We start from the raw sequence: 13022 nt of genomic DNA on the forward strand, positions 1-13022 counted from the left end.
CTGTTACAATCATTTGCTCTATAAAGTATAATGAAGAGCTGCTTGGTATTTTAAATTAGTCATCAAATTTAAACATTTTTGCTAAAATTTCATTTACTTAGGTTTATAGGCTTCAGTGTCAATTTCGATGTGATTGATGACGTGCATCGGAAAATGTTTTAAAATTTCTATAGAAAACCTGATATGGAGCTTTTTGGTTTGGTTTGGTTTGGCACACACTAGACCAACTTGTATAATATTTAATAAATAATATTAGTCAATCACTTGTTTCAGCTCGGGGAGGTAAAGAAGCAGATATAGCGAAATGTTATTATGGTCCGGTAATAGAAAACTTTGAATGCGAGAAGAGCATCTATATAGCTGTAGAAGTAACCGCCGGAAATAGGTTATTCCATCACGTTATCGACAATGACAAAGTGGGAACGATGATTCTTAAAGAAATGAATAGGCAGACGTTGCCGGGCGAAGTTACTTTTATGCCCTTGAATAGGTTGAACGTGAGAGAACAAAATTATCCAAATGACGCGGTAATTTTTGATTGATTTTAATTTTTTAGTTTGGTTTGGTTTGGTTTTCAGCCGCTGTATTCATGTCCTGATAATCCATCTTTTTGGACTGGCATTGTCCTTAATTTACAATATTTCGGTCAGATTTATCACTGAAAGCAGCTGGTAGATGCACCCTTTCTCCTCACCCTTTCTCTTTCCAGACTTGTTAGAGAAACTATAGGCTTCTTCATTAGTTTTTTTATTCATTAGTTTTGTCAAACCTTATTAGGTCAAGTCGCTTCCCGAATCCTTAGGTTAGGTTAGGTTGCTGGGGTTTGGGATCATGTTTGATCTTTCACTCGGAGGTCTTGGGCCCATTGCGATACCCCCTGTTATTAACGTACCAAACCTTCCTCTCATTCTTTCTTTGCGTTAAAGCACTCCCAGCTCTTTGCAAAATTCCCGATGTTGCAGATATTGGCTTCTGCTGCTTCCTCTAGTCCATCCAAAAAACCTTGCCCTAATGTTTTAAAACGTCGGTATTCCAGTGCCGGCACAAATAGTGGGTCATCTGTCACGGCCTCTCCCCTGGCACCCTCTTTGGCGAGTCTGTCTGCTTCTTGGTTGTCCACCACAATTCCTTTATAGCGTAACCTCTGCTTGTAGAACATTACAGCCATCCGCTAGCCTTAAAGATCATCGAATGTCTAGTTCCTCTGAGAAGATGCCTATACCTGTGCTTGAAGTTAGGAAGCATCTGTATAGACTGCTATCTCTTGAGTGTTAATTACTCGGTTGCTTTCCAATTCTTTTCTTGTTGGGATTCGAATCCTTATCTTTTCTTCAAAATCATGTTTGGTGAGCATATAGTCCGTTTTCTGGTCTAGGAGTTGTGGACTCGTGTTCGCCATGATTTTTCCTATCTCTGGCAATATCCTCGAGTGACCGTAGTTAGTCTGGTTCGACAGATTGGATTCCCTTAATCTTGGGGTACCCTTAGCGGCCAGATCCTTCACAAGCCAGTCGATTGTTTGCAAGTCCAGAATTACTTCTAGCGCAGCTTGCGCTGTGTTGTTCCTTGCTCCAGTTGTACCTAGAGCTGCTAATCGCTGTACTTTTGTGAGGCTTTTTCTATTAGGCTCTTTAAGTACCGGTTCCCACTATACTAGTGTTCCATAAATGATGATTGGTCTAACTGCAGCAGTGTACATCCATTGTATAATGTACGGTTACAGACCCCATCTATCCAAACAGTTTCTTACATGCATAGAATGAATTTATTTCCTTTTAACATCCTTTCCTCTGCGTTCCTTTCCCAGGAAAGCTTCGAGTCCAGAATGATTCCTAAATATTTTCTTTCCTTAGCAAGCACAAGTGTTTTCCCTTCCAGCTTTGGTAGCGTGAACTTGGGTATCTAGTATTTTCTTGTAAACAGAATGAGTTCAATTTTGTCTGGGTTGATGCCCAAACCATATCTTACCATGCAAAAACATACAGTATGGCATGACCAAATAAATGATCAGCAAAAGTGTATTGTATTGTTTACCAGATAAACATGTTTTACGGGAAATAACACAACTTTTTTAAAAAACTGTTAAAGTCAAAATCTACTTGGTCATAAAACATTTTGCACATATAGTATCTGTTTTCTAGGACGCCATTGCAATGGTTTCTAAGCTAGACTATGACCCAAAATATGACAAGGCAATGAGATATTTATTCGGAAAAACATTGATATGTCGACACTTGGATGCCGCTACTAAATTAGCACGAATTACTGGTTTGGATTGTGTAACTTTGGATGGTTAATATTTTAACAGGAATCCGTATTCTCAAAATAGGCGTAATCTTTAATTTTTAGGTGACCAAGTTTCTTCTAAAGGATCTCTAACCGGCGGATATTTTAATACATCCAGGTCACGTCTGGAAATGCAAAAGAACAGAACAGAAACGATCGCACAAATTCAACAGTGTGAAGAGGAGCTGAAAAAATTGAAAAGTGAATTGACTGAGACTGAGGCTTCTATCAACACTATTGTATCGGATATGCAGAAAATTGAAACTAAAAATAGCAAAGCAAAGGGCATATTTGATAAAGTAAAAGGTAGGCAGTTTATGATTACTTTTTTTTCTTTTTAAAACCAATGAAAACACTCATTTTGTAATTTTACTATAGTTCTAATATTTCACGACTACTTAATTCAATTTTTATTTCTGCCGCATTAATGTTTACGATAGTGTTGGGAAAAATCGGATAATTTCAATCCTCGAGGATTCCAATAATCGGATGATCATCCGAGAAATCCTCGGTCATAAGATTTTCTCTCTATAATATCTCTATCGAAACCTGAATAATCCTCGGCGCTGGGTGTGAGTGATTTTGCTTGCTGTTTTTAACACACTGTTGCTATGTACTTGGATGACTTGAGAATAATATTGTAATAAAAATAAATAATTATGTTAAACATTTTTTAATAATTTTTAATATTTTCGTGTATAATTTCATGTGGAAAATAAAATTTCCATAGGTTTTGCTTTAAACTGTGCTGATTTTGTTTCTTTAACTCCGACTTTGAGACTAATCTGGCATCCTTTCAGGCCAAATGAAACCAAGTAATTCTAGGAAATACGGGCGGCTTTTTTAAAAGGGCTCGTTATTAATTGTTTATTTGTCGGCGGTCGGTCGTTGAGATAAAAAATATATTTTGTTTTACAGTTTAATAGCGTATTTTCACCGAAAATATACTGTAGTACCTAATAAATTGTGGTAGTATTGTGTTATTGTGCATATTTTAAATTTTTGTGCGACATAATGTCCTGTTTTAAAAAGTCTATTGTTTGGGCACAGCTTAACTAATAATCGAAAAAAAATTGTTAATGATGATTATTTCGGATGTTCAACCTCTCTCTATTGTGGAACATACTGGATTTTTAGTGAATCCGTTATATAGCCCTCCTATACTCTGTTTTTTTCTCAGGTAAGATTTCGACAGACGATGACAGAAGAAAAGCAGATGACGTCCCATACCAATCTATTATTTTACTAAAAAAAAGTTTTTAATAATTTTTAAGTTAACTATGGATGGGTTTAAATATAAATTCGTCATGCGTCGTCGTCGTCACTTGTTGTTTTTAACCAGTTTTATTGGTTTATTTCAAAAATGACAGATCGTATTTCAATTTTATTGGTTTGGCGGAACGATGAACGACAAACGGACGCCGATGCGTATGAACTCGCCTTTAGATTTTTGACGTTTGTCAAAGTCTTGCAAAATTATAGGTTATAATTTTGTGACAACTTTTGTCAAATACCCTGCGTTTTGGAAGATGATGCATTTTGATTCGTGTTATTACGTGTGTTTTGTGTCTTTTGAAGTCAAGTGGAGGAAAAATCGAGTGAAAATTAACTGTAGAACCCAGAACATAGTTTATGGTTAATACTCGCTGCCCAGGCAGAAAGTCTTATATAATAATAATAATAATAATAATAAAAAAGGTTTATTGTTCCAAATCACATACAAAATACATAATATATAAATTATTTTAACAATTGGAACAAAAGGCACAGTCAGCTTCCTTCAAAGTCGAAGGTGCTGTTGAGGCCACGAAAAAAAAATATACAACAATATTACCAAACAAAAGGCAATAATAATATAATTTTGCACAAATCAATATCATACAAAACTAAAAAAAAAGACCGTACAAAAAGTATTATTACGACACAAAAAAGCAACAATCTTTAATAAACTTAGAACTTTCTACTTAAAATAGCACAAGAGGATTAAAAAAAAATTAAAAATTATATCAATTCATTCCGGGAGCAGTTGATTCTTAATTTTTCTTTTGAAAGACAGGACAGACCTCGAAAAATCAGTAATTGTGAACTTATTTATTGACGTAGCAATTTGGTAGGAAAATGACTTTTTAAAGAATTCTTTTTTATGAGCGGGTATGGTTAGAAGATGTTGTCTGCGGATATTTAGGTTATGCACATCTGTACGAAATTGTAATTTGTTGTAAAGATAAGGTGGGCATTTATGTTTCAGAATTTTATAGAAAAAACATACCGAGTGCAAAAGACGACGTTCGGACATGTTAAGCCAATTAAGTTCTCTAAGTTTATGTGACACTCTTTGTCTTCTTCTTATTCCGCAGATCAATCTTACGCAAGAGTTCTGGATTTTTTGTACTCTGTTGTTATCTTTTGAGTCGAGAAATGGACCATATACATTATCTAGATAATTAAAATGAGATAGAACAAGCGTGTCACATAAGATTGTTTTAGTTTTTTGTGATAAAAAGTGCCGCTGTGAATATATTAGTTTTAATTTTGAAAAAGCTCTGGCCAAGCAGAGGGTGATATGTCCGTTAAATTTTAGTTTATTATCCATGACTAGACCAAGGTTTTTGCAAGACTTCTGAAATAAGATAAGATTATCACCTAATCTAGGTCTAACATGCTCCATAATCATATCCCGGTAACTCTCCGCGCAGAACAATAGAGCAGTTGATTTACTTGGATTTAAATCAAGCATATGATCCGAGGATACTTTCAATATTCTATCCAAATCAGAGTTAAGTTTTCTATGTGCAGCATCAGCTTGATTCTGATTAAAAGATATATAGATTTGTGTGTCATCGGCATACAGGTGATACCCACTGTACTTAAGACTCCCTACAAAATTTGAGGTATATATACTAAATAAGAGAGGACCCAAAATGCTACCCTGTGGGACTCCAGATGAAACACTCAATATCTCTGAATAGTTATTCTCCCAAACAACTCGTTGACATCTATCTGTCAAAAATGATTTTATAAACGATGAAGCTTCTACTGTAAAACCTATGTATTTTAAAATAAGTATTAAAAGTATGTGGTTAAGCACATCAAAGGCTTTACTATAATCGAGAAGTACTAGTACGGTAGCATTATTCTTATCCTGGGCTCTCACCACATCATCAACAACATCAGTCAAAGCACTGCCACAGCTATAACCAGCTCTGAACCCCGATTGTTTAATGGGCAAGATACTAGTAACTGAAAGATAGGATCGAATTTGGGTTTCCATTACTTTTTCTAATATTTTCGACAAAGTTGGTAATATTGAAATTGAACGTAAATGGCTGAATTCTGTGGGGTTACTTTTTTTTGGTAATGGTGTCACATTAGCAAGTTTCCAAGACTTTGGGAAATAAGATCTCTGAATACAAGAATTAATTATATCAGTTATATAAGGCACTATATGAGGACAACAAAAAGATATCAAAGAGATATTTAGATCATCGGATCCAAAGGCTTTAGATCTAATAGCCAGAATAATATGAGATATTAAATCTTCTGACACAGTAGAAAAAGAAAAAGAATTTTGAGGAAGTAAACTGTTGTTATTATAATAGTCTAAGATATCCTTTTTAGGAATATTACATGTTTTTGTTGTTTGGGTAAAATATCCATTAATTTCATTGACATTTTGTAGGTTTTCTGGAATATTACTAGTTTTGTTAGACAGTATATTAAGTCGTCTTAGCTCATTCCATTGTTCCTTGGCTGTGGAGGTTTGAAACTTATAGTTAAGGTATGCTTTTTTCTCTGATCTAATTGCTGATGTTGTTAAATTCCTCATTTGCTTGTAATAATTCCAATGTTCAGGATTTTTTGTTCGACGATAACGATTTAATGCCTGGTTTTTAAGCGTTTTCATATATTTTACATTGTCTGTTATCCACGGACTATATGCATATCTTTTACACTTGATTAATTTCATAGGCGCGTGACAGTCAAAAAGTCTTAGAATGAGATCAGTCAGAAATGTAACTTTTTCGTCAATATCATCCATACCAAAAATTAAATCCCAGGGAGCACTCTCAAGATCCGATTGAAAATTAGTTAAATTCATATTTTTAAAATTTCTATATTTAATAGGTGTTTGACTAGGCTTCCTTTCTATATATTTTAATACTACGTAAACCAGAAAATGGTCCGAGACACTTATATCCTTCACACCAGAATCCTGGACATATTCAGTGTTACAACAAATCACATCAATAAGTGTAGAACTAGTACATGAAATTCTAGTAGGAACAGAAATAATTTGCTCAAGATTAAAAGTTTTGATTACATTTTGAAATTGTATGGTTTGCGAGCTGTCATTATCTATTAAATTAATATTTATATCACCAAAACATATTATTTCGCTGTTTTGTGTAAAAAAATCAATAAGCATATCCTCTAGGTATGATATAAATTCATTATTATTTGCATTAGGCGGCCGATATACAGTGCCTATAATGAGAGTTTTTGCGCCACATTCAAGTTTAACCCAAAGATGCTCAACAACATCCACAGACTCGCCACGTAAAATATCATAAATGAATTGGTTCTTAATATACAAGCCAACACCACCCCCCCGTGAATGCCTGTCCTGTCTTACAAAATTGTATCCCGGAACATCTATAATTTCATTGTTAATATTAGGCGTCAACCACGTCTCTGAAATTCCGATCACAGAATAATCATTACTTAGAACATGGTCTTTAAACGTATCGAAATTATGCACCAGAGATCTAATATTTATATGTGCTCCGTTAAAAAAGGTCATTGTAACAATTTATTAAGAAACAAATTAATTAATCGCTATTCAACTACAATTACAGCCTAATAAACTTAATCCATTAATATAATATAAATATGTCTAACCAATTCTAAATCTAAAAGGTAATTAAAGTAATCTTCTTAATATTTAAAAAAAAAACAATTCTTGTAAACAACATTAAAAATAAAGACACATTTATCGACAACACTATGAGTCTTATCTCGGTATATGAATGACCAACAGAAAAACTATCATGGGCATCAAGTTGGATTTTGACCGCCAGCACCAATAGAATAAAATCTGTTGCTTACTTGAATTTATGTATGTTTCCTGGTTGATCTAGAAGTAGTTCTTGATCTTTTCGCTTCGGACAGAGGTGCTTTGGTTGGTGAGTTGCTATTATTTAGTTCCCTTTTTTTTGACTTTTCGTTTTCTATGGTTTGGAATTTAGCTGTAGATTTTTCTTTATTTTCAATACTTAAAGATGCCGGCACAAACACTTCTTCTGAGTCAGACGTTGGATTCGGTGATTGTGGCTTAGTGCTTAAACTTCTAGATTCTTCCTGCAAAATTACTTCGTTACTTGTTGCTTTCAGTTGATTTGTAGTGTAGATATCGCCATTTATTTGAAGTCTATTGTTTGACAATATTTTTGCTGAGTAATTCTTTGCTCTTGCCTGCCTTAAGTGTTCTTGTAAAATTTTTCTTTCCTGCCTGTCTTCATACGAAAGATCTTGTGCAATTGATATTTCGGTATTTTTTAATTTGTAGCAATTCCCAATTATCAAATTCTTCTTTAGATTTGTCACAAATTCTACTTTGATTGGTGGCCCGTTTTTTGATGATACGTTATTCAGAGTATAAATATTGTCTATATCGTTTTCAGTTATTTGGACATTTAAATACTTTTGAAGTAGATCGAGCGTGAACTGTAATATATTATTATTATCCTTGTTATATCTGGCTCCAAATATAATTAAATTTTTTCTTTTTATGAATCTCTCAAACTTAATTTGATTTTCCTCAATCTTCGTGCAGCGTTCTTCTAAAATCTCGATTTTGTGAGCTTGTTCATTAATTTTATTCAGGAGTTTTTCAGTTTCTTCCTTGAAATATTCTTTTAATTGACTGGTTACTGCCGCAGATGTTTCTTCGGAAGATTTTTTTATTGTTTCTAATATTGTGGTAAGATGTTCGTTTGATAAGTCAACCATTTTAAGAACAGGTTTTGATATTGGTGCAGACCTTCCACGACTTTGTAGCCCTCAATGTTGATATGATGTTGATATTAAACTTGACCTTGTATTTTAAGTTTTCTTCAATTATTTATCTTCATTTTCCACACAAGTTTCTGAATTTCACACTACACATTTACTATCACTTGTTCTGTAGAATGCATAATTATGAATATTTTCTCTTTACCCGTAACACTGAAATATGGTTATCTATACGGAGCACTGTTTTTCGAGTCTTTCGTGTTTCGATCAATATTGTACTATATAATTAACCATTATAGTACTATATAATTAACCATTTAACATGAGAAATTAAATATAAATACAGGGTGGCGCTTCTCATACGCAGCGGAGGCTCCAAGGAGAAGAGAACGACACACGATATATTGATAAATATAATCATACACGATATATATAGATACACGATATATTGATAAATATAATCATAAATGAGGGAAGTTTCATAAAGCTTGAAAGTAAGAAATAGTTCTTTTTTATATTTTTTGATATGTGGTGTCTTGTTTTTGTTTGTTTTGTATTAACACATACCGTTTTTTATTAAATAAAATAACTCGATTACATTTTTTCAGTTTTATACAGTTTTTTTCACAATATTTTGAAGTTACTTGTCAGTCAAATTTTAAATACATATATTAATTTCCTGATATGCGTTCCAGTTGTACCAACTTATTTCTTTGTAAAATAAAATAAACTACTTTGAAATTAAAATGACAGACACATCTATCACTGTCAAGGATCTTCTCGTTGGACAGACTATATATAATAAATATAATAAACAAGGCTTTATTGTACAAAAAGCCAAAATAGCTTCATCGACAAAGCATTTTCAAAACAAATAAAAGCACAAAAAAAATATACAAATAATAAAAAATGTCATACAATACAAACCAATTCAAAAAAATTTACGTCATTAAAATTACAAATAAAACATACATGGACATTGCAGAACACAGGCGTATCAATAAAATTTTACAAAAGGAAAATTGTAAATGGATAAAATCATGTAAGAGTTATAAAATATTAAATACTAGACCTTTAAAACCAGTGTGTGAGATGATCAAAATTTTAAAATTCAAAATTGTTCATGATTAAACATCAACAAAAAAGTCGTTTACCGCATATAGGGCTCTCTCCAGTAAGTATGATTTCCGAGCTTTGCTAAATGCGGGAAAGAATGAAAGTGACTTGATATTCAAAGCCAGATGATTGTACATTTTTTTGGCATTTTACAGTATTGAGCATTTAACTAGTTCTGAGCTCGGATTTGGCAGATAAAGATCGCGCTCCGCATTCCTAAGTGGATAGTTGTGAGAAGGCCTTTCCGGAATAGCAGATATGTGCTTGCGACTAAGCAAACGGATTCAAAAATGAATAAGGAAGAGTCAGTGTTTTGAAATCTTTAAAGAAATGCTGGCAGTGAGTTCTACTGTTCAGTTCCAATAAATATCGAACTGCTCTCTTTTGAAGTTTGAAAATACGATCAAATTTTGTCGCGCAGCAAGTATGTACAGGGTGAGTCAACGATAGAGTAAAGTCCATTATCTCTTTTGTTTCGAGGTTTACAAAAAAAAATATTAAATATAAAAGTTATAGGGACGGTTGGGATACACATTTTAAAATTATTATAGAGTACACAGGGTGCTTCAAAAAAGTGTGACGAATATAACATGTTTTTTTTAAATGGAATACCCTATTTTTTATTTTATTTTTAGATTTTGCGTAAAATTCCATAACTTTTTTGTATATAATGTTATATACCTAAAATTAATAGTTTCTGTAATATTTAAATTTGTTTAAACAAATGTTAGATTGCAGTGTGATAAAAAATTGTCAGTAATGGCATCGTTTCTGAAGTTGGAGAACCAAAATTTGCTAGGAGAATTTAATAGCGATATAGAAAAAGACCTATGTAAAAATATTTTAGTTAGATGCTACAGGGTGTTCAAAATATATTTATGAATTTCGACTACTTAAAATTGAGAAATTTCAAATTTTTTAAATGGTACACCCTGTATATTATCATTTTTTCTGATAGATTTTACAATACTCTTCAATTTTTGTTAACTATGTCATATAACCTATTTTTAAAAGTTTGCGATTTATTCCAATTTTTTCTATTTTTACCCATATTTTTATTACAATTACGCTATAACATCATAGTTACCATGACAAAAAGTAATAATTATCAAAATTTGTTGTCTGTTAAGCAAGTTAAGAACAAAATTTGAATTTTAGTTTAATGTGTTGTAATAAGTATAAATTAATTGTAGAGATAATAGTTACAGATTATATCCTGAAATGAATTAATCAATGTGACTGATATACACGAACAAGCCAAGAAAAACATATTTTTTGGTTCAGTACTATACAGACCGGACCACCGTAGTAGTAACATAGGCAGAACCGGACGAATTAGCGTATACTCGTCCGCCGGATATAAAGCAGGCGAAAAAATGCGATAAAATAAAAATAGGTAGATATGTGATAAGAATGTTTCAGAATTTGTATTTATTCGTGTTTTAATAGCCAAAACGAATACATAGATTCTCGCGACAGTTCTGGTGTAAAATTTATTTTTTAAGTAAAATAATGGATGTTTACGAAGTTCGTGAGAAAATTCAAATTGTAAAATGGTATTTCCAAAATAGGTCTTATCGGGATATAGAAACAATTTTTCCACAAACTTTTGTAAACAGGCCAATTCCATCTCTACCTACTATATCAAGAGTTATAAATAATTTTGAAACACATGGGTGCGTGTCCCCACAAAAACACAAAAAAAGCCTGATGTGTTGATTAATGAAGAACAGGAGTTAAAACAAGTGTTCATTTGTGCTACCGCGGATCAAAATCCCACGTTTTCAATTAATCAAATTGCTGAGGTGGTTGCCCTGCCCACAATGCTCGTATTGTTCAAGAATATTTGAACAATATTTTTCCCAACCGTTTAATTAGTGGACATGGAACTATTTTGTAGCCCGCTAGATCACCAGATCTTTCTCCCAATAATTTCTTTTTGTGGGGTTATGTAAAATTCAAAGTGTATGGTCATAATAGGGCTAATAATCTGGATGAGCTTCAAGTAAAAATACAAGAGGCTTTTCAAACTATTAGCCCTAATATGTTAGCCAATGTCAGACGGGCATTTTACGACCTCCTGTCTAGCACAAGAAGGTGGTCTTTTTGAACACTTAATAACTTTTTTTTATTTAGAGTAGGTAATATTTTAGTTTTTTTGGGGTTTAGAGAATTTATTTATTTTTAATATTGGCTTGTAAACACACTCAAATAATAAATACTTGGCACTCCTCGCGTCGTATTCCTAGTCTGTCACGACCGACCTGTCCAAGCACAACTGCAACTGCGTACTGCCTGAACAGCCGACTAGCCGGCAGTGAATCTCGAAGTACGAACGCAAATCGGGTAAACGTAAATTCGTCCGGCAACTTGCTATGTTACTAGTAGCCTGGTCTTCTCTGTATATTATATAGGGCTTTGCTAAGTAGTATAAGAATAGATGTAGATTATCTAGAAAATATATTCAGTGTGTAATGGGACGGTTTCACGGCAGTAGTAATATTGGCTTTATCAAATGAATTATAAACCAGAATTACTACGAGAAAAAAACTTTACTGTATGTCGAAAAAAATTCCTATATTAGTAGTCTTCAACAATTAGATAATCTAGTATTACCTTAATCTGTGGCTATCGCCCCAACGCGCGACGGAAAATCCAGGTGTCCTCTTTCATAATATGGAAATACACCAAGAAATTTACGACTGCGGTTTTAATTTATTTGAGTAAAGTTAATTAATTTTAACTAATACCAGCAATTGTAACTAATTATTAAGCTACTTGTTAAAGATAAGTAATAAATAGTTTGTTTTATCATGGCAACTATGATTTTATAGGGTAACTGTATTAAAAATATGGGTAAAAATAGAAAAAATTGGAATAAATTGCAAACTATTAAAAATAGATATATGACATACTTAATAAAAGTTGAAGAGAAAATCTATCAGAAAAAATGATAATATATAGGGTGTCCCAATTAAAAAATTTGAGATTTTTTAATTTTAATTAGTTGAAATTCATAAATATATATTGAACACTGTATCATTTAACTAAAATATCTTTATATATATCTTTTTTTTTCATCTTTATAAAACTCTCGTACCAAATTATGGTACTCCAACTTCAGAAACAATGGCGCCACTGACAATTTTTTACCACACTGCAATTTAACATTTGTTTAAACAAATTGAAATATTACCAAAACTATTAATTTTACGTATATAACATTATATATAAATAAAATTATATAAGAGTTTCTTGCCTTGAACTGCTAATATAGAAATTAATTCCACGCTGTGTTCGACATAATGTGGATCAACCTGCTCTAACTACCGGTTTCGGGGCCCTACCCCATCATCAGGTAAGCTTGGGTATTTCCACAATATGTCGAGCACAGCGCAGAGTATATAAAAACGACTTGTCGTAAAGTAGCGGTAAGATATTAAGTCCCGCATCGCGAGATATAGATATTGTGGAAATACCCAAGCTCACCTGATGATGGGGTAGGGCCCCGAAACCGGTAGTGAGAGCGGGTTGATCCACATTATGTCGAACACAGCGTGGAATTAATTTCTATATTAGCAGTTCAAGGCAAGAAACTCTTATATAAT

General features: G+C 32.8%; 1 protein-coding gene across 1 annotated transcript in view; it reads left to right on the forward strand.

The window, feature by feature from the left end:
- The window catches only part of LOC115885111 (structural maintenance of chromosomes protein 3-like), an 81341-nt gene that overhangs the window by 49663 nt on the left and 18656 nt on the right, over positions 1-13022 (forward strand). The window contains exons 10-12 of the mRNA XM_030903899.1: positions 274-527; positions 2142-2292; positions 2350-2592. Coding sequence (XP_030759759.1) covers positions 274-527; positions 2142-2292; positions 2350-2592 — 648 coding nt within the window. The remainder of the gene's footprint in view (positions 1-273; positions 528-2141; positions 2293-2349; positions 2593-13022) is intronic.

The sequence above is a fragment of the Sitophilus oryzae genome, unplaced genomic scaffold, assembly GCF_002938485.1.
Source record: "Sitophilus oryzae breed Bouriz unplaced genomic scaffold, Soryzae_2.0 scaffold_374_pilon_pilon, whole genome shotgun sequence".
In the NCBI taxonomy this organism is placed as follows: domain Eukaryota; kingdom Metazoa; phylum Arthropoda; class Insecta; order Coleoptera; family Curculionidae; genus Sitophilus; species Sitophilus oryzae.